The sequence below is a fragment of the Scomber japonicus genome, chromosome 7 (genome assembly GCF_027409825.1).
Source record: "Scomber japonicus isolate fScoJap1 chromosome 7, fScoJap1.pri, whole genome shotgun sequence".
In the NCBI taxonomy this organism is placed as follows: Eukaryota; Metazoa; Chordata; class Actinopteri; order Scombriformes; family Scombridae; genus Scomber; species Scomber japonicus.
In genome coordinates, this window is record NC_070584.1 from 25277816 (window position 1) to 25300725 (window position 22910).

General features: G+C 38.5%; 3 protein-coding genes across 5 annotated transcripts in view; 1 reads left to right on the forward strand and 2 right to left on the reverse strand.

Annotated features, from left to right (window-relative positions):
* dnajc6 (DnaJ (Hsp40) homolog, subfamily C, member 6) overlaps positions 1–9394 on the reverse strand; it is a 37024-nt gene extending 27630 nt beyond the window's left edge. For all 3 annotated transcript variants that reach the window (XM_053322204.1, XM_053322203.1, XM_053322202.1), the window contains exon 1: positions 9028–9394. In XM_053322204.1, the coding sequence (XP_053178179.1) occupies positions 9028–9229 (202 nt within the window). In that variant the 5' untranslated portion in view covers positions 9230–9394. The remainder of the gene's footprint in view (positions 1–9027) is intronic.
* Positions 9395–14451: 5057 nt separating this feature from the next.
* ak4 (adenylate kinase 4) lies at positions 14452–22291 on the reverse strand. The gene is made up of 5 exons (XM_053323127.1): positions 22150–22291; positions 21031–21150; positions 17597–17769; positions 16790–16908; positions 14452–16591 (listed from the first exon to the last, which is right to left on the reverse strand). The coding sequence occupies exons 1-5, from the start codon at positions 22289–22291 to the stop codon at positions 16465–16467; spliced, it is 681 nt and encodes a 226-aa protein (XP_053179102.1). The 3' UTR covers positions 14452–16464.
* The window catches only part of jak1 (Janus kinase 1), a 53303-nt gene continuing 52646 nt past the window's right edge, over positions 22254–22910 (forward strand). The window contains exon 1 of the mRNA XM_053323125.1: positions 22254–22336. The gene's annotated coding sequence lies outside the window, so the exon portion shown is untranslated. The remainder of the gene's footprint in view (positions 22337–22910) is intronic.

The following is a 22910-nucleotide window of genomic DNA, read 5'->3' on the forward strand; positions in this document are numbered from 1 at the left end:
AGGAGCTGTGTGTGTGTGTGTGTGCGTGTGTGTGTGTGTGTGTGTGTGTGTGTGTGTGTGTGTGTGTGTACCCTAAACGTAAGCAAGTGCTGGAATACACACAATGTGTTATATCTGAGCCAGCACCTCTCTGGTGACCTGAGATTGTCTCTCTATTTATTTCTCTCTCCTCTCCTTACATCCACACATAGCAAGCAAAGTCGCATCACTTACTATGTAACTTGACAGTGCTGACATTTAACATGATGAAGCAGAAAATACAAGGATTTTCAGCATTTTCAGCTAGTGTTCCTCTAAGAAACTGAGAGTTCATCACAAAACCAACATGAGAAATATCAATAATCAATCATTTTGTACTCTCATCATTCCAAAGCAGCAGTATCCACCTTGTGGATAGAGTCCTACCACCAGACTAGTGCCCAAAATGTACTGACAATAATATTTAGTTTTGTTGTAAACAACTTTTGGCTCAGGTGGCATCTGTGTCTGGTTAAAAAATTGGGGATAGATTAAGTGAAAACCACATTGATCCAGGTGGAGGCTTATCATTATGAGAACATTATGATCTTGTATTGCCCCTGATCATGTCTAAACATAGTTCTGCTCTAGATTTATTACTGTTTGAACTGTCAAATTAAGATGGGAAAGAAGCTGTAAGTATGCCAGCCACATTCCCCTGGACAATACTGGTTAAAGGTTACACTGAGCATGGTATTGTGCTGAGGCAGATGTTATTACATTATGATAAGCTACTACAGTGTCATTAGGTGGTGGTTGGCTGCAATGACATGACTGCCACTAAAAATGTAACCTTTGTGGAATGGCTAATTATTTCATTGTAACTGTTTTTGCGCTGCCTCATTCTGTGGAGGCCTTAAGGTTACCCCGAGATTAGTTCTTCCTATGTGAGAACATTTTTCTGTGTCCACACCAAATGTATCTCTTTCTCTTTGATGAACAAAATAACTACAATGATGATGTCTTAAAGATGTGGGTCTCAGGTCTGTGCCCATGCAGACCAGCAAAATAATGAATAATGAAATGGCTGATTTTTAACATAATTTTAGTCATTACAAATTACTACGATTGGAGACTGTATCATACTTTACAAACATTTCTACTCTCACCCTTCTATTATTATCTCACATGCAGTGCTGACAGAAAGCGTAGTTTTTTTTCTTTTCCAAGATAAAATTTGCAGTGCTATGGCATCATATGGTCAAGGCTGACTTTAACAGCAGACTTTGTCACTTAAACTCAAATACATTATAAATGCTAACTTGTCTCATAATGTTTTAAATCTGTTTTTCTATTTACAGATATGTTTATTAATATGCACTGTCCCTGACAAATAAACTGATAAAAAACAAAAAACAAAACACTGTCTCTGAGATAATCTGTGTGGAGAGACAGATGTTTCCCGACTAATAGAGAAACTTCTTCTTCTTCCTCCTCTTTTACTCTCACTATCTCTTTTTTTCTTTCTCCCTTTACTCCATCAAATACATGAATTTTGCTCAGTCCATCCTGTCCACCATATTTGTTATATGTTAGATAATTCTTGGCTAAATTCCAAAATTAGACCTTTTATTTTTGAATGCACATGCTTGTAATGTGTGACAGGGATTTCTTTTTTCTGAGGATAATAATAAGACTCCTTTGCCTATACCACAGATTTTGAAAATGGGAGTCAGGCCTCCCTAAGGGTGCTCAAAGCAGTTTCAGCGAAGGCTCAGTGACTGAAAGTGAAAAGAATATTACACTGTTATTATATAGAAGATCAAATAGAATAGTCTAAATGGGTGTGATTTGGTTTAAGAGATAGTTCAGAGATACAGTAGCTTAAGGGAATTTTACAGTATTTCCCACTTTCCCAGAGTCAGAAACAAATAAATGCCTACAGACACAGTTTTTGGTGCAGTGTGAAGTATGTGAAACAGCAATATCAAGCTATCTTGGCTCAATTGTTGAGCCAAAGGCAGGTGCTGCAGCAGTGAGAGGATGCCTTTTTCCAAGCTTCGTCTGAGGAGAGGCCCACAGTCTCAGACTTTAAAAACCCCTGACCTATACCAATAAAGATTACCATTGTTCTAATCAGATTTGGCCAACTGCATTACAGATATTGTTTTTATTCACTCCCACACAGTGACCGGATTATGGTTATGACTGCATTACAAATAAGTTTAATACAGTACCTAAAAACAAATATATGACCAGATGTACAGAAATAACCCCATTTTAGATTAGGCTTGTGACTTGAATTATTTAACAGAAAGCTTGCATTTTAAACACATGGAGTTTGAAAAATATGTGACAACAAGGCAAGGAGGGTCTTATGACAGAGGGACACGTTTGAGCTATTGCATGTATCATCCAGTTTTTGGAGCTTGACTAGGCTAAAAATCTTATATACATACATATTGGTAACATATATATATGTTTTGACATTTTTTGGTTTAGAAACATGTACCTTATGCGTCCTCCGACCTAATAATTCCCACTGTTGCTCATGTGGGAATGTTGGGTCTCTTTAAAGTTAAAACCTGAAGAGTTCGGTTTAGAACCTGCTCTTAAAGTGCCTTGAGATAACTTTGTTGTGATTTGGCGCTATACAAATAAAGATTGATTGATTGATTGATTGATTGATTGATTGATTTATTGATTGAGTGTCCATGTAACTGATTTTCATATATTAATAAGTATTGCATTGAGAGAACAAATTAAAATGAAATAAAAACCTAACGATTGTCTATTGATCATACATTGTTGGTTTATCCATTAAGACCTGAAAGGGTCCACCCATCACATTTAATCATCCTTCTTTACAATCAAAATAATATTTTTTAAACGTATTGTTAATAGTAAAAAAAAGAAAAGAAAAGTATCAGAAATCTTACTTTTTGTGTCACCTGCTTGGAGTTGGGGCTTATTTGACTGACAGAACCTGGCATGCTACTGGTGAGACAAAGTAAACAAACTGCTGAAGCTATAAATCATTCACAGACAGTGTCGCTAGCAGAGATTTTGAATTGCAGACCAAATGAACATCTAACAGGTTTTAAGTTAGATTTGCAGGTTTAAAGGCTATTTAATGTGCTACAGCTCAGCAGTGAATTAGCTACATAGCTTGCTAACTGACATTAGTGGTATACTTTTCCCAGCCAAATGTTTGTTTGGTGACTAGTTCAGATGCAGGACAAGATGTGTCTTCATGTTTGTAAGTTAGATAAGAAGGAGACGAGAAATCTAAAGTGGGTTGTTGTCTGTGGCTCTTCTGTTGTGTATCAGGATGCTATCAGGCTCGGTGTGACCGTCTGCTCTGCCTATGAGCAAACAATACATTACAGCTTTAAACAAGATTTGATTTGCTGTATCAATATAAGGACTCTAGCGACATAAGTAGATGAAAGAACAGTATAAAACTAGTGGGAACAATGATCAAATCAAAGAATTTCCCCTTAGCATCCAGACAAGTTATTTACAGAGCAGATATGTATAAAATCCAGTTTAATCTCAATTTGACTTTAAATGACAAGAATAAAGCCTAGTACTGCATCACTGGTATTATCACATCTGTCCCTTTAAACTTTGCAACCTTTAGCTGACAGCTGGCCTCCTTTTTTACAGCAAGTAGAACTGTACAGTACGTGTACTATCCTCAACTCTTGGGGGTGAGCTTTTTATGTGTACTTAAGGCAATTCATTTTTATTTAAATGTCAGCAGAGACTCTACAAGAAAAAAAGAGTTACAGAGAGCATTACATGAGACTGAACGAATAAACCGAATAAAAACTTACAGATGTTTACAATACTGTTGGCTGGCTTGAGCTAAACCTTTAATTCATTTTATTTGTTGACTATATCCTGGCCTAATTCCAGTCTATAAATGGGAATTCAAATTGAAATGTTCCCCTTGCCTTCTTCCGGTGACACCATATTTTCACCAGTAATGTTTGGTCTATTTTTAAACTCCTTACTATGCACATTTCCTAGGCAGTGAGCGTGATGCGTGACATAATGTATTAGGAAAACCTGGATCCAGCTCTGCCCTGAAATCAAAAGTTAAGCTAAGTTAAACTTGGATGTGCCAATCATATTTTCCACCTGCACAGGTACAGAGGCTGCTGTGGTGATGATGAAGGAACAACTCACTTCAAAGAAATCTCACTACAGAGACAGCTGTTCTAGAAGAAAAAGGACATGACCAAGAGCTGCCCACTCCTCTTTCACTGCCTCCTATCGTTTTCACAAAGTCGACCAATAGAAATAGACAGGGAACGAGCCAGAGAAAGAAAGAGAGATGGCTGAGGGAAGGGAGAAGAAAAAAGAAAGACAGTTTTAGTTATGTCCAGAGGGATCAGTGGGCTGTCTGAATATGTATCTTTTCTCCTAGAGCCACAACCTTTCTCCCTTAATATTCAGCTTGGTGTGAATGGCACACATGGTCACATACACACAATAATCTTCACAGACCAATACACTGCACTGCACTCTGTCTCACTGCTATTGCACTGTGCTGGGCCTTGTGTCTGGACCTGGATGACTGCAGTGTAGACCCAGGCTCTAATCTGCTTAATAATAAATGCTGCTGATGAGACAAGGAGTCTATGATTAATCATCTACTATACAGTACAGATTACCCAGAAGACTATTGCTTTGAATGGAAGGCAAGCTGCTAGTGGCATGACACATTGACAAGAGGTGTGACAGTAAAATATTCAAATATCATTTATTATAAAAAAGGATGAAATGATATCTTTTATTATATTTTCGTTATATGTCAGTAGTTTGAACTTATTTTGCTTTGATTTTAAAATGCTTGGCCTAGTTTTAAACTATGTCTTATAAATGTCACATTGCAAAAGCACCAGAGTCACTCTTTGGACCTGGTGCCCATGTGAACATTGACACCGGTTTGGTTGCTGTAATTAATGTAATGACCATTAAAAGATCCCCTTCCAACGTGCTTAAAATGTAAGTGACAGAGTTTTAAGCAAAAATATATTTAAAGGTTTTTCTAATGATAATATGATGCTTTAGCCATCTAAGTCAGTTAAATAAAGTGAATATATTTCACAGTTACAGTTTTGTTTTTTGTTTTTTTTGAAAATGCGGTGTCTGGACGAGTAGTGTTTTCCTATTCAGCTACAGTGGAATGACAGAAACAAAAAAATGAATTGTGCACTAAAAAACATATTAAATCAGAAGATATTGATTTTATTTGATCAATCTGGACAGCCCATATTTTTGCTGTGGAATCTGGATTTCGTCACCCATCATTTAAATGGGAAATTGACTGTAACTATGTAGCATTTTTTACTCTTGCAACCACTCAAAGTGCTTTTACACTAGAAGTCCCATTCACCCATTCACACACACATTCATACACTAATGGCAGGGGCTGCTACGCACGGTGCCAACCTGATCATCAGGGAGAAGCTAACATTCACGCACCCTTGGCGCAGTCATCGGAGCAATTTGGGGTTAAGTATCTTGCTCAAGGACACATCGACATGCGGGTTGGAGGAGTCAAGGATGGAAAAGTTGATCTTCCGGTTAGTGGACAAACCGCTCTACCTCTTGAGCCACAGTCACCCTTTACATTTTATTGCATTATAAAAGGGTCTCTTAACAGCCATCATGATCAGGGGGAATGACTACAGCAAGACGAAATGTGTTCATGTTAATTTGGGCACTTGAATATTGAAATTGTGAACCTATCATTTAAAGCAAGGCTGCATTTTGTATTGTGACAATAGATTCTGCTGTTTTAAGGATTCTTAAGGAAGTAGCTCTCATTTATTCTTTAAAACATAGGAATAAATTAACTTCATCTTAGCCATCTATGACTCTAATCTCATCTCTTTGACATACTGAACCTGTACTGTCCAAACAAGCTCATACATGTGTTCAAAGCCACTGATTGCAGTATTGCTCCTCAGTTTTCGTCATGGGACAAGCCTGATTAATCAAAACTTTTTCAACAAATTAATTATTCAACAGATGTAACACTGCAGTAAGGCTGTGTCTAACAAACTGAATCCATCACAGAGGCCTTTTTTACAGCAGATATGTTGACTTGCCATAGTTGGGAAAAAACACAGGTGTTACTAATAATATTAACAATGGCTCCATTCTCTTCAATTGTTACAGTAAGCCATGACAGTGTGACAGTGAGCCACTGAGCTGAGGGGATTTTATAAGTCACACCTGTGCTTTTCCTTCACGTCAAAATGCCTTCTTGAGGTTGTTTTTGGTTTGAACAATCAAAATATAAGCAAAGCCACTAAGAGCCTAGACACCTGGACTTGGACAAAATGTGTAAAAAAGCATTTCTCAAAGCTCTGGAGAAATGAGCAGTGCTGATGAGCCTGGAATAACTAACAGGCTCGGATCTGTTAACGCCGTATTACATGACTAGATTACTACTTTTCTTATCAGTGTAATACACCATGTCTAATTAAATTATTCTTGTCAGTTATTTTAATACTTAATCATTAAAGTCGTGTATGTTATAGTACAGTAATAATAGTGTGTGAAGCTTGTGTTGCTCATCTTCTGGCAGTTCCATTGTAGCTATATGATACCCTATATTTGCTAGTTAACACCAGATGGCATTTAAGAAGATGATATATATTCTAGACCAGATTCTGTCTGGTAATCTCTTACAATCAAGTAGCCTCTACTTACAACCCTCCCTCACAGGTTCAATTTTGTCTAAGAGTTGTGAGCCTTTTTTTTTTACCAAAACATTGTTTTTTGTAAACCCACTTAGATTCATTTATTTAATCTCTCCAGACAAAAAAATCAGTTACCATTAAAGAAAAAACATAAAATAAAATTTAAATTTGAGTAGGAGAATGTTTTTTCTTAAATGCACTACTGTCCCATTAATCATTCATAACCCCTCCAATTTATCTCGGTTCCCCATGGTGGGTTCCAAATACGTAGGCTGAGAACTACTGGTCTAGACAGAGTTACACCAAACTTGGTTTGAAGACAGATATAACACTCATAATATAAAACAGCTGACATTGGGCTACATATACAAACTATTATTAGTTCAAAAAATGAGTTGTGTGCATATCCATTTTTTGTTGTTTAAAGACTATCTAGTATCATCTGCCAATATACTTCTCATCCTGTATTAATTACATTGTTTTTGAACTGCACCTTTATTACTTGAATTTCTCTTCACCTGCATATCAGGCACTCTATCTGTCTCTGTTGTATCTCCATCTCTGCACGCCTGTGTCAATCCTGCTCGCTTGTCTAGCTGGTCAATGTGCCTCCCTGTCTGTGGCCAGATGGATGTGGGAGTGTGTAGACTGGTGAGCCAGCTACAGTGACAAACCCTGCTAATGCAGACACCAGAAGAGGCTCTGATATAGGCTCTATCAGGTAATACAGCAGCAGAGGGCCCAGCCACTCGCAGAGAGAGTAGGGCATCAACACAGCATGCTCTTGGCATTGCCAGAGAGATCAATGGTTTGTTTGAATGTGTCTCCCTCCTTCTAGAGTGCCAACCTTTACCCCGTAATATCCGGCTTTGTGAGAATAGGACAGATGGATACACAGACACACACAGACAGAGACAAGCATGCACGTAGATCAAAAAGACCATTTGTAAGGCTGGGCTAGCCAGACAGACATCTGACACTGGAGTCCCCCCTCCACCTCAACCTCCCCCTCCCATCCCCAACCCAAATCCCCTTTCCCCATTGACCCTCCCACCCTCCTCATCCAGCTTCTTTTGTTTCACACAAACGTTCATCCCTGGAGGTCGGCCGACTCTACAGAGTACTGCAGAGAGGTGCAGACAGGGCAGAACTAGGCTCAAATAGCAATCCTCACATATATGTGCATTAGTACACATTATTATTATATACTATTAATAATATATTATATTATATACTTTTCTTTAATTACATAGACCTATAAGGAACAACATCTCATTCTGCCATATGTGTTGAAATGAAATAAATAATCTTGAAGTTGAACTGTTCTTTCAATTGAGGCAATCAGAATAAAGGCTGCACATTGTAATAATTACAGTATATCACACAAACTATGATTACTGTTAGGATTATGTAGTATTAGTGTTTGGAATTGCAGTAGTAGCAGCAGTAATGGCATGCCTATTAGTGATAGTAATATTAACAGTCATAAAACTTAATGTTGCTCTTTAAAAGATAACAGCATTCATCTCAGTGTGCATAAAGGGGCTAAAAGAAAATTATGTATTATGACTGGATTCAACAAAACACATAGTAGATTCTCTATCAGATTAATGACAAACAGATGGAAGATACCATGTGCCTTTATCATCAGCTAAATAAGTTGTGTATTAGAGTTATCACGTTTTTTGGTTTTAATTGGATACCTAATCCATCATTTATGGCCAATTGAGTAAATTGCTCAACTGAGAGTATTCTGTGCATCTGCTGCTTTGTAGCAAAGCAAATTTAATCCTATTAGCTCTTGATGATATATCACTTCAAATGTGTATGCCCATATGGATGATGCTAATATGTGTGCTAATATAGGTGTGCGTTTATTTACAATGTTGTGGAAATTGATGTCAAACGTTGTCTATGAATACTTTTTGATACTTTACACATCTACAACATACCACCAAGTCTGGTCTGAACTACATACAATAGTACAGGACTAATTTGCACTGAATATTAGAATAAAAAAGAATAATATTATAGAATATAATATTTTACACAACCTACAGTATATGGAATTAACACATGTATCCACATTTGTTTCTGCTCTATATAGCTCAGTGTAACCATTTAGGTGGGGTCTGGGAACCACTGGGAGCCCTGGAGGGGATTCCAGGAGGTGCATAGCATGATTGTATACTTTCAGTATTGTTAGCTATTGTGTTGTCCACTGCTACCTCTCCAGCCACACTATAAACAGTTATAGGTAGCGTTAATGTCTATGCATCTAACTGAAACACATTTAAGTCAGCATACAATCGCCATTAAAGTTGCCGTAGGCGGTGGGGGCTCTTACCTGAGCTGTCCATGGTGCTGCAGTCTTCCTCTCTCAGCGGGCCTGCCTTCGGTCCAAGTGTGGCCGCTATGGAGCCTCCGAGTGCGCTGCTCCCGCTGCTCCCTCTGCCGACACTGAAGCTGTCTCCACCGCTATCGACCAACTGCAAAGATTCATAGCCATCGTAACTGGTCTTTTTCTTGTAGGCCCCCAGCAAGCTCATAACCGAAGGACGCAAAAAGAGTAAATTAAAAGACAAAAGAAGCCCCAAAGACGTGGAAGGCTACGTCGCGCCGTCGCCGCCACCACCTCTTGCTGCTACAACTGCTGCTGAGCACACCACATGTCCGAGGAGGAGAGGACGACCCCGCTCTCCTCTGTTTTCTGAGGAAATATTCAGCCGGGTGGCCTGGTCTCTCTCTCTTTCTCTCTCTCTCTTTCGCTCTCTCTCTCTCTCTCTCCCTCCCTCCCTCTCTCCCTCTCTCTCTCTCTCACCCCACCTCCTCTTTCTTTCAGCTTCTCAGCACTGCATTTTACTACGACACTGCTGCTGCTGAGCTGCTGCTATCACTGTAGTCCCCGACTGAGTAAAAGGGAAATCCACCCTAACACACAGACCTTGTATGTTACTGCTGCATAACTCATATAGCCTAAAAATGTCATAAAATTAACTTTTCTATAAATAATACTGTCAAAGCAAGCAAAAAAAAGCCCACAATATTATAGTAATATTATAGAATTATTATAGGTTGGTTATTAATTCTCACCAGTGATGTCACTGCACTTGTACATGTCACCCTAAACCAATGGAGACCCAAGTTTTGGATTTGTGTGAAAGTTCCTATTGTGGGTGAATTTAATTTAAAGGTTCTTTACAAAATGGGGTCTGGTCAGATTTGGCTATCCTGTGTAGGGATTGCTTTTTATTGATTGTTTGCACAACACCTGCATTGATTACAACATTTGATGAGTAAAGTAGATTAGGGAACTAATGATTATTTTCATAACTAATGAATTTGCCTATGAATTAAATAATCTTTTTGTCCATAAACTATCAGATAATTGTGAAGAATGGCTATCACAACATTCTAAGAGTCCTAGTTGACATCCTCCAACAGCTTGTTGTGTGATGTAAGAAGCATAACAGCGGCTCAGTATGGTCATGAGTTTATACAATGCAGTATCATCTATTTAAATAATAAAAGTCATCAGGTGCAAGGTGTGTGTGGGCCCAAAATAGCGCAAATTTCTTATTGAGTCCCATAGTGAAATTTAACAAAAACCCCTGGCCTAGTAATAATAGAATATTTAAATAAATGGGGTCTTGTAGTCCACAATACAAAAAAACAGCACCATGCTTTGTCAGAAAAAGGAAAATCACTCTGACTCACTCCTAGTGGCACTGAATGCTAATTGACTCTTTGTAATACAATTAAAATTCGACAAAAACCTTTTATGTGTCATTTTATTTTCAATTTTTGTGTTATGACCCTGTCCGTGCTGGACAAAACACTGACCACTGATGGCATGCTTCCTTCCTTGGCCTTGTCCTCTGGCAACGGAAACCCTGCATGGTTCTGAAAAGAGGACATGAGCCTGGGAAACTCTTTTAGGAGAGCAGACGGGAGCTCAAAGCACAGCGGGAACGGAATGTCCAAAAGGGAGGAACGATAACCGGACGCAAAGTGCTGCCGCCCCATTGTTGAAATGGTGCTTCCTGTCTAGTTCCTATCCGTGCCTACCAATATTTACCCCTTGATGCCCTTCTGAGGGTGAATGGATAGGATACAGCAAAGAAGGGCAGTGCCACCATCAAAACCTCAAAACAAATGAAGATTAGAGGATTTCTAGATTAATCAGTTGGTTGATCAACAGAAAAATAACTACTTTGTCAATTGATTGGTTTTGGGGTTTTTTTGTGGCAAAAACACCAAAACATTTTCCAGCTTTTTAAATATAACACTTTTGCATGTGAACATGATAGTAAACTGAATATTTTCGGATTTTAAACTCTTGGTTGGACAAAATAAGCAATTTAAATATGTCACTTTGGGCTCTGGGAAATATGGAAGACCATTTTTACTTTATAGACAAAAGGATTAAGAAAGTAACACTTAACATGTCATTTATTTTCTAACCTGTCCTGTTACATCTGTTTCACATGTGTTATCTAGTTTTTTCGCTGCTGTTTATGTGTGAAGAAAAATCTAAAATCTAAGAAAATAACAACTTCCAATCATGGAAACATTGCATTTATAAACAGTGAAGTTGCAGCTATTGATTACTTTCATTATTTAATAATGTGTTGATAAATCATTTAGTCTATGAATTTTTTTTAAATAGTGAAAAATTTGCATTCACCATTTCTCAGAGGCTACAGTAATGTCTTCAATTAGTTTTTTATTGTCTGACTAAGAACCTAAAATGATTAATGGATTATCAAAACCATTGCTGATGCATGACTTCAGCCGATGCAAGGTGTAGTATTGTGGATTGTGGTTTTATCTGGACTGCTACTGATGCAACCACTGCATAAAAATAAATGACGACAATAAAGCTAGAGCAGCATGTGCCTTAGTGATCTGTACTAGTATCACGGACACTAGAGCTCTGTAAAGCAATATTAGTTATTTTTCAGATGTGTTCTATAAATAGACTGACTTTGATCTTAAGAATTCCAAAAAGGCCTTTTAATACAATGCGTAATTCTATATTCACTGTTTTATGATACTGATATAACATGATACCAACTCTGGTCTCTTGTCTTTTAAGGAGCCATATACCTTTTTTCATTGGTCTCTACCACCATTCTCAAGACTTGACAGAGGATTAATGATTATCCCCATGAGGGTTAAAGCAGAATCCAGGAATCTGCTAGATCAGCTATAGCACTCACATGACATTGGACTTGAGTCTGTGGCTGTATGGCTGTAAATCTGTGAGTTTTACATCCTGCAATCCAATCCAAGGATTATTGTTCTCTGATGGAAACATTACCTATGTGCCTAAAATGGGACCAATGCTGCTTTGGTTTTACACTGACACTAAGCTGGCAGATTGCCTACTTTTTAGGGGCTGAAAACTGAATGATCACATGTTAAACTGATGCTAAAACACAGATTCCCCACCTGTTCCTGTAACCATAAAATATATTTAACCCCTGGTACACCTACTCATGCAATGCATCCTAATTTAATGGTATAATCTAATGCAATGCAATTCTCTGTCTGACAAGTTTTTAATGCCTTATACGTGATGTATGCACACCACATCCCCGACTCTACAGCAAAAGGTGACTCAGTGGTAAATGATCAGAACAGGAAACCACACCAAGCTGTGTTAAGCTGTTCACGTGACATGCATGACGCCGGTGGTGATGTGACGGCGCGCTATTGGACAATACGAGAGGAGCTGTCCTCTCTCAACATACAGCCAGTCATGGATGATGATGAAGATGATGACTTTGATCATATTTATGATGAAGATATAAAAACCTTCTCATTCAAATATCGTAACACTGGGATCTCCATCATCTGGCTTCTTGAAATTTGGTCTGTAAACATGATTTGACGGGATGCTATGCGCTTTTAACGGGAGTCCTGAAATGCTGTTACCGAAATCATCAGCTGACACAGAAAAAAATCCAGTTGAAGTGACAGCCTCCATAGGCTACTGTTCATTCAACCCAGTCCAGTGAATGTAATAAGCTGTCATAAGATTAAAGCAACAGCAGCACAGTTTCTACATAAAAGACAAAATGTCTCATTACACATATGTAGTCGACACCCAAAAATAACCCAAATGATGTCATTAATGCTGGGGTGCGCATATCTCCAAATAGAGGCCCAGGCAGGTTTGTGACTTAATATTGATTTGACTCTCAAGTGAGGACAAACAGAAGGTTTCCCCCTGGAACAGGTGCATGTTGATGCAAACCTCCACCGAGCAGAGAGATGCACTACAGGAGGGAAGTGTTTTCAGAGGTAACCTGATATTATGTAACATTCCAAATACACACACACACACCATGATGCTCTTTCATATACAAGAGAGACACAGCCAAATAACGCATATCAGCTCATGAATTACATCAAATGAGAAGAAATAGACAATCCAGTATGACTTTACCTTTCAGTGCGCTGTCTACCATTCTCCCGGGAGCGCCGTCTTGTGCCGTGGTGGAGATGCGCTTTGAACCCCGGCTCCTCTCTCCGATACCGACCTTTGATTTGTCATTCGCTGCCAGTCAAAGGTCAAAGCATTAAATGTCCTATGGGACTTTCAGTCTTATAGGAATTATCCGGTAGCTCCCAGAATACCTGTCAGTAAAATTTCAGAGGCAGCACCAAGCTACAGCATCATCATATAATCACATTTTTGGCATATGAGCAACAAACAAGGTCCCGCGATAGCGACTGGTAGATCTGTAGAAGATGTGGCTGAGCGTAAGCGAGTCAGCTGGAGGTAGTGTGGATGTTTATGGATCTGTACAGCTGAAACTGCGCCGCTCAGAGTATCCTGCAGGCACTGTCACTGTGGCTGAACCAGACTGGTAAAACCAGGGGTGGAATTTTGAAAACGGGCTCAATGTAATCTCATAGAAGAAGGTGCTAAGGAAACGCTTTTATTCATATGAAAAAAAATCCGGATTACAGAAATCACTACAGGTGGCATTAGGAACACGAATAATGTAAGAATTATTGTGGGGATTAAATATCTGATCACAATATCACAGCTGAGCACCCCCTAAAAGGTCCCTATATGATAAAAAGGCGATTAAAAAACCAATGCAAAACCACATGTGCTGACATTTTACTGGTGTGATAATAATGTATTCATAATGCTCATCTATAAGTCTGCATCATGGTTCAAGCATGCACAATACCGCGCTGCACCTTCTGTCAAAGGTAAACACAGCAGATGAGACTGTGTAATCCGCCACAGTGCGGGGCTGTCACACACAGTCTATACACATGGAGTTTATTTACAGATCTGAGAGGATTAGACAGAAGAGCCGCATGTTTTTCAGGGCGTACTAAGAAAATCCACCTTTGCTTTTGTTTCCAGAGCACGTTTGCACACCCCTCCTTCTGCTTCCTGTTTTTCTCACATCATAGTAAAGATCAAAGTGCAAAGAGGGGAGGAGCATCCAATACGTTTGTGTTTGCTGGAAAGAGAGGAAGAGTTGTATTGTTTAAAACATAAACACTTAACGTTAATGCCAAAGTTTCCTGTTTGGCTTTTTGTGGTTACACTGCCCTCTTGCTTACAGTATACTTACACTGAGAAAGTGTTTACAGCAGAGCTGGAACAATAATGACTATCTGCACCCTAATGCATCAAATCAGTGCCTTTAGTCACAGTCATTAATCACTGCAGGTGTGTGCACGTTGCTCTACCACCGTGAGATTACTATGGAATCAAATACAAAATAGTAAAAGTAAACATGATGAAAAATGTTTTATTCTTCTTGGAATGTAACATGTTTGGACAGCATTGTATATAAAAAATAGGGACAACAGCAGTGAGGTGTGGTCACATTCACATCACACATCCATTAATTCAGCAGCACAGTCTGGGCATTCAGGGATCAATCTGTTCTTCACTACAAAAACAATGTGTAAATTATCTGTAACTTCAACTTCATACTTCCACCATGAGCATGAACAATTTGCTGACATTTTGCATACATAGGCATCTTATCTAAGTTTCTGTAACAGTAATAGGAATGTTTGAAACAGTCATGGTGCTTCTTTTTTGGTATATTTGGTGTCCCTATCTTCACATCTGTGATAGCCAAGTCAACTCAAAATTGTTTCAAAGGTTCAGTTTGTACAGCTAGTACCTCTATCCCTAGAATGTAGAAAACAAAAATCCCACCAAAAGAAGAAAAAACTTGATACCACAAATTAGATTAGAAACATTGGTAATGTTGTACTTGTGTGTTAGGCAATTAGTGTCTGTTTCTTCATAATGAATAAAGGTGCAAGAAAAACCTTCAGAACTATACATGGCCAGTATTAAAATAAAATAAAATTAAAATGTATTTGTTGGTCTTTATTGCACAGGTTGGTCACTAGTGAGTGTGAAATGCAAAGTGACATTTTGTTTCTATTGGTTGAGAATCTTTTATCTCTAATTGACCATATTTAGAAAAAACTTTTTTTTTTAACGATGAAGTTAAACATGTTGTTCATCCTGCAACAATGATTTATACATTCAAACAACCTGAAAAGTTGTCTCACTTATATGTAACATTACATCATATAAACAATTATCTCTGGCATTTTGAAGTTCAAAATTTCAAGGCAACCACATCTATATTTAAAGGAATGTTACACCATTATAGGCACTATTTAGTATGTGCATCGGCCTTCATCCCAGCCACAGAGTGACTGTGAAGGCTGCTTGTACCAGTCTAAGAAAGACTGCATAGCATTCTGCAGCATTCCAGCACAAAAAGTAAAGACTAGCAGTTTCTATAGTGCAAATTGAAATGAATATATTCTAGAAACACCGAGCTGATAAAGCCAAATATTTAAAAACTGGTTCTCTGAGACAGTTATATATGTGACAACAGCTGACTTTTCATACAACAAACAGCACATAGGCATGTACAGGTTCTGAAAAGAAATGGACCCAAATGATACCATTCACAATGTAAAATATCAGTAATGCTCTCAATCAATCTCTCAATTAAGGCAATGGTGAGGCTGCATTTAAAGGATAAAGCTGCTATTTTTTATTTTCAACAAATCCAATGTTCAGGGCCAAACCAACAATGAATTGATCCTACTTAGATGCTTAGATACTTGGATTGTGTGTGTATCCAAAGGCGAACATATCGTCCTTTGTGCCGTAGACCTCCATTATTGACAGCCAATCCTTTCATGATAAGATACTTTATATTTTAGTTTTTGGTTTAATATTTTTGGTGCTAACATACCCCTCTGTCACTGGTTCATAATGAATGAATGTACCGGAGAGTTGTACTGTGAAGGGAATATCTCATTGTGTATAATGTGTCATTTTTTGCTTTTAACCTTTGGTTTTGCCACACCTCTCTTGAAGGAGCTGTGGTTTCTATTCAGTGTATGTCACAACAGCCGCAAATAAACATCTAAATTTGTAAAGAATCGTTGTCTGCTTCTGTAATCATCATGAATCACCAAGATGATCAGTTTTGCTATTTGCAACTAGGATCCTAACACGTTACTACGTTACTATGGTAATGCAGAAATCAACACTATCATAAAGCTCTTCAAATAAAAGTAAAAAAGCATTTTATGATATCTAAAACAAGGTGAATGACTACGTTTTGATCAGTGTCCTTGTCCATTTCTCTAAATCCTGCTGTTAATGAGGAATCTGAAAGCCAAGTCCAGCATGTAGAAACATCACTCATCATCACTTTCACCTTCTAGATGTTTCCCTGTGGTCTTTTCATTCTGAGTGGTGTCAGGGTGTCTGAGATTGGCAGGCATCTAACGGCTGTGTGTGCATCTTGGTGCTGAGAAGAGAGTTGATATAAGGCCAAATCCGATCTGTTTCTGTACCAGAAAATGAATGCAGGATTCCTTGTGACCTGAGTGAAGAAATGAGAGCACAACTAAGTTTATTATTGTAGTTGTGAAATGACAGAAAGACTATCATCATATAAATCTTCTGTTACATAATAGTTGATAGTTATGGTGTGCTTTGACAAAATGGTTAGAAGGAATATAATATCACTGTTGAATAAATACTTAAATACTTGCTATCGGAAAGGGAAGCATTTACTGACTTGTACAAGTCTATGACAGGCTTGGCCACATCTTTGTAGTGTCTCAGTCTGGCCATCAGGGCTTCTGGCTTGTCATCATCATGTTGAATCAGTGGCTCCCCAGTGATGTCATCCTTACCCTGGGGAAGGCACAACAATGTCACAAATGCAAAACAAGGCAGTGCTCGGAAAATTGTATAACAGAGGAGACTACAACACATAACAAAACAGTTAACAACTAATTTGAACACAATAAATCACGCTGCAGATTGATGCATTATCTACAGTCACTATCAATAATCATTGCACTTGTATTATATAAAGATATAAAGTACAACACAGATTCCAAGCTGATTTTTTGTATCCCAGTTGTATCCTGATTCGCCCTGCCTTCTTTGTTACATGAGACCTCATCCATTCTTCTTGTCTTCTTTTCTGTATACTACACAATAAAGGAAAAAATGCTGCCAAACAGCTCTGATGAGTTGAGTAAGCTAAGAATTTTGATATAGTTAATTAGTAAATTGTGGCAGTGCAAGTGCAGTAACAAACAGCTTGGTTTTGCAGAAAGTGATGATGTGAACAAGAGATTTGTCCCCCATCTGGTTCCAATCTCTCGTTCTGACAAGCATGCACCCTGCTGAGGCAAGACATTAAACCCATACCAGCCTCAAATCACATGACACAAATCCTCTGGGGGAGAAACTAGAAAGGAAAAAGTTGTCCCCAAGGGGCAATAAAGATTTCTAAATGGCAAGGAGAAAAACTTTGAAGCACTGTAACTCTACTGTCACAACTTATGCCACTTATAAACTAAGACTTTCAAACCTGCACTCGTGGTGGGTTGAAGCCCATGTTGTAGACTCTGCCACTGCCTGGGTGAATCCAACGGTCACTCAGTCTCTCCCTCAAAGTCTCATAAGGGATGTTGAGGCTGATGACCAAGTCAAGCTGATACAAATTGTTTAGGGCCAGGGCCTGTGCGTGTGTCCGCGGAAAACCTAGAAAAAATGTAATGGGAGTGGGATGCTGTGAGGCCATCATTATCCAGTATTAGCTGTTTATTTATGTACCCTGCATTCAATACATTTTTCAAGCTCTGGTTATCATTGTGAGTTAGTAACAGCAACATATGTACTTAAATAATACATTATTTCAAGCCAGTTGCATTTATTTACAATTTAAATGAAAAATCTGTAGCTGACAGTATGTAAACCTGGCTGGACTCAAACTGTTTCAAGTTTTCCCATTAGATGGTCTGTAGCCATAACATCATAACTAGATTATGTTACGTAAAAAGCAATGCTTTCCATTACTGACCTGGGTGGACCACCAGTAGAAACAAGAAGAGTAAGGCTGACCAAATAAGGTGGTGTGGCAAAAATTATACTTTCTGTTTGTTTCACAGCACTAAAATTCTAGGGCATAAATAAGTCCAAACCTCTGCTCAAAACTGTGGCAGTCCCCCATGCTGCCTGATTTGGTCTGAATATGGCCTAACACTGTGTCCTAATTCCATACTCCATATACTATTTAGTCTTTAGATAAAAAGACAAGAGGATCATCAAATAATTCATTCTAAGAAACATAAATGCACTAGATTTCATGGTAATCCAGTCAATAGTGGTCAAGACATTTTAAACATAACCACAAATGTGAACCACCTGGTGGCGCTGGAGGGAAAGTCAAGGGGTCACCAGAGTCAGGAAACATGACTGTCTGTAAAAAAAAAGTGTGCCCATTCATCTAGCAGATATTTACTGGACAAATGTCCAAATAATGACAAATGTGACCTGCTGGTGGAAGATCGGTGAAAACCAAAGTCAATAAGATTCATCCTTTGGGCACAATGGATATCACCAGCACTAACATTTATGGCAATCCATCCAGTAGTTGTTAAGATGTTTCAGTCTGGCCCACAGTGGTGGACCAACAAGCAGACTGACCAACATTGTCATCTCTAAAGAGCCACACTGCTGCTGTGGCTAAAAACAATAGTAGACACAGAGAAGAAGTACTACCACTGCTGGTAGTGTAGTCTTGAATTCTACTTTTATACATTTTAGATTGAATTATTTATCTGATTAACCTATATAAAACGGTTTCATCTTGCCCTACTCTATGGGGAAGTCAGAGGTCAAAGTGATCTCCAGAACACTTGAGGTGATAGGTATTCAATCCCTTGCTCAAGCACACTTCAGCATGGCCGGTGATAGCTCTCAAAGAGAGTTTTAATGTACATTAATTATCTCAACCTTTCATTATGTCAAAGTTTCGGTGTGCATGCCGTTAGGCTTGTCCACAGTTCATTGCTTCCTTCTGTGAGTGTTCTGTATGTTCCCTTGTTTGGTCAATAAAGTGGTGTTAAATCTCTCTAACCACCAAAGCATCACGCTTCCCTCCCACAATTGAGTGACAGGAAAGCACCAATCAAAGGTTTCGAGAAGGCAAGAGTCAAATATATACTGCATTGTTTTGTATCAATGCATAGATGTGTTAGCCTGTGTTAGTTGGTGAAGAGTGTATATTAACAAGTGTAGAATTGATTTTATTTTAGTCACTTTAGCCACAAATAACCAGGCTTTTTAGTAGGCATGAGATGAACATGATGAGCTGAGATAAATGCATGTGTGTGGGTGGGAGGATGTGACTTAAGTCACTTTCAGGCACATAACCCAGACTTAAGATCAGGTGATTGGTGACAGCTTGTGCAAATGGGGCCAAAATCCCCAAAAGTCACTTAGATAAACTTGTGTGTGTGTGTGTGTGTGTGTGTGTGTGTGTGTGTGTGTGTCTGTGTGTCTGTGTGTGTACGCAACCTTGGAATGGATGCCCTTTTCTCTTGCTAAGGGAAAAATATTTGTTTACTGATCAGGTTTAAACCTGATCAGGTGATCAGGTTTGAACCTGATCAGTTTGTTTCATGTTTGGCCGCAGGCTCAACGATAGATAATATTTATCCTTGAAAAAGCCACAATCATCTACAGTGATAATTTTGTCATCTCCAGCTCTCACACAAGTTACTAATGTGCTCAACCAAATATGTTACTAAATAACATTATAACATCTCCCTGAGAAAGAACACACAGTTTTGTATTTCATGAATTCCTAACTAAGCACACTTCTGTCTGTCTGACTCCTGCCCTGGAGCTTCTAACTTCAATGTTGATTTTCAATGTGCTTCTCTCTCCTATCCTTCCTTTCTCTCCTCTCTATCCCAACCGGTCAAGGCAGTTTTCCGTCCACTTTGAGCCTGGTTCTGCCTGAGGTTTCTTCCTGTTAAAATAGAGTTTTTTCTTGCCACTGTCGCCAAGTGTTTGCTCATGTGGGAATGTTGGGTCTCTTTAAAATTACACCTGAAGAGTACGGTTTAGACCTGCTCTATGTGTAAAGTACCTTGAGATGACTTTGTTGTGATTTGGCACTACACAAATAAAGATTGATTGGTTGATTGATTGATTGATTCTGAGACCACTGCCAGGCAAAACTGCTTTTCTATATGTACGTTGAAAAATGAAAAGCGTGAGTGGAAAAAGTCAAAAATGGGAAACTGTATGTATCATGCACACAAACTCACTTTATAGTGACTTGGTCTCATAAGTTGCATGTGGTAATCATAAGCAGAGATAAATAAACCTTGTTTTTTCATTAACCTGCTAAATGTTTTCAGTGACAAAGTTCACTGAGGAAAAGCTTGGCACTCAAAGTGAATATATTATAAATTGTTAAACTTGTAATAAAGATCACAGAACTTGCTTACTTAATCTTTGATTTGACCTAAATTCAATGAAAATCCTCAATGTAATTACTGTAAGCTGAGTAACAGTTGAGAGCACATATGGACTTGCTGGTAGTATTTTCAGTACTCTAGAGTACTAATTATTCACAGATGCACTGTAGGATAATGTTCAGCGTATTTTTCCATTTCCTTATTCCACAGTCTCAAGTAAAGGACGCACTACATATGGCACTTTGGAGACCATAATTCTATAAATCCACAAGTGTAAAACATGCATTCTTGATGGCTCTGCCTTTAATCGGTCTTGAGATTTTGGGGGTGGGACCTGAGGTGGCCAGTCAGATTTAAGGGGTGGCTCACAATTCCCACAACTGGCCATGACTCTGCATTATGAAAAACAGATTCCCTCAGGATAGATAATCAAGGCAGAAGTTGGAGGTTCCTGCTGGGGTACTCTGCTACATCAGTGGAATCAGGTACAAAGAATGAACTATAATAAAAACAAAAACAATATTTTTCTCACCATCCAAAAGCCAGCTGTGGTTGTTCATTTGTTCCAGTCTGGGCAGCATCAGTCTGGTCATCACATGATCAGGCACCAGCATGCCTCTCTCTACGTGGGTCTTCACCAACACACCTGCCTCTGATACATAACAGATAAACAGGTAAAGATGGACAATGCATGTCCACTTCTGCTTCCTTCTTCAGAAGTCTGGAGAGAGCCTTGATAAAATGCTGTCCAATTACAACTTCAAAACATTATTAATGTAACTATCAGACCAAGGATTATGAAAAGTTTGAAAATTATCACTGCAAACCCACACTTCCTACTTTATCTGTACTCCAACAACTCAATGAGTGAAAGCAAAGAGAAGCTATTATCTCTTTTTGAAGGTATAATTAACTTAAAATTTAACTGGAAACTCTGGAGCTTGATATGGATAATTTCATGAATATCCTTGCCAAGTCGCACATTCATTAAAATTGAATTTACTGGTTTATAATTCCTGAAAATGATTTTCAATAGCCAAAATTAAAATAAATGCACACGTTTTTACTTAAACTCTCGGCACTTAACTCCAATTTTATTATCAGTGTGTATGAGTTTAACACATCCTGGGCATCAAATGGACTCCAGTTGGGCAGTTGTAATGAGGAAGTTAAGAGACGCCATGAATGTTTTGATATAATCTAAGACAAATAATATTAATAAAAGTCTTAATTCGAGGCTTTACCTGGACTAACACTGAAGCATTGTGTCGCTGAACAGATCTAAAATCTCTACATTGGGTTGAAATAAAAAAGACAGAAATTAGGTTTAATGTCATCCAAATGTCTCGTGCTCTGGTGTGTGGATAAATGGATGGACATTTATAGTAAAAAGAGCTTCTAGGAAACAACTGTGGAGTAGATAGCTTTCTTGAGTCATATTCATAATGTTTACTTTCATTATTATTATTATTATTGTTATTTAGCTATGACTCATTTTTTTCGGAATTATAATAATACTGGCAGCAGAAAACAGTCATATTTACGCATGCAGCATTGAATACGAGTTTCTAGCAACTTTTTTTTGCAGTTCTTCCTGTTGAAAACACAATATTGACGTCCATGCTGCTGCAGATGAACAGCTGTATCCTACCTGTATTTGCTGCTATGCTCTCTCGTAAATAGTGGCCACTGGACAGATATTGCAGACCAAAGCTTTGCGCAATCCTCTTGGATATCGTTCCTTTCCCTGATCCTGGAGGACCCATGATAGCAGCTCGGAATAACTTGGCCATGTCTTCCTCAAAAACAGGCTGCTACAACCTCCGGGATGCAAAAAGGTTAGTTTTTCCTGTTCGTGTGCAAGAGGACGAATTAAATACTGTTAGTCAGTTGCACGCATGAGCGATAATAGAGGTCCGAGAATTTATTGCCAAAGTAAATTCCAATTTATTTCTGGAGTCTTCGGATTTTTACGCAGAGCCCACTCTCTGCGCGCATTGGGGCTTTCCTGTCTGCTCTGTTACTCAGACCGAGTAAAAACGTCCTTTTCCCTTTTTTTCTTCTCTCGGTCCCGTAATGGATACATTACGCCCGTCTGCGTCTTTAAGAACACAGACTTTTCTCTGCGAATGAATGAGAGCGTCTCCACAACGCCCTATTTTTTCTGCGCACATCATCCAGAAAAAATGCGGATGGTTGATTCGCGGTGTGATCTGGTTACTGTAGTTTTATATACAATACTGATGCACTCATGTAATCTGTAACTGTGAGTCACTGACTTATCTTCGTTTGTATTTTTTTTTATAAAAAAAGGAAATATGCATATGTATCTATGTATCTATGTATCTATCTATCTATCTATCTATCTATCTGTATGTCCGTCTGTCTGAAGCAGTACAACAACAACAAGAG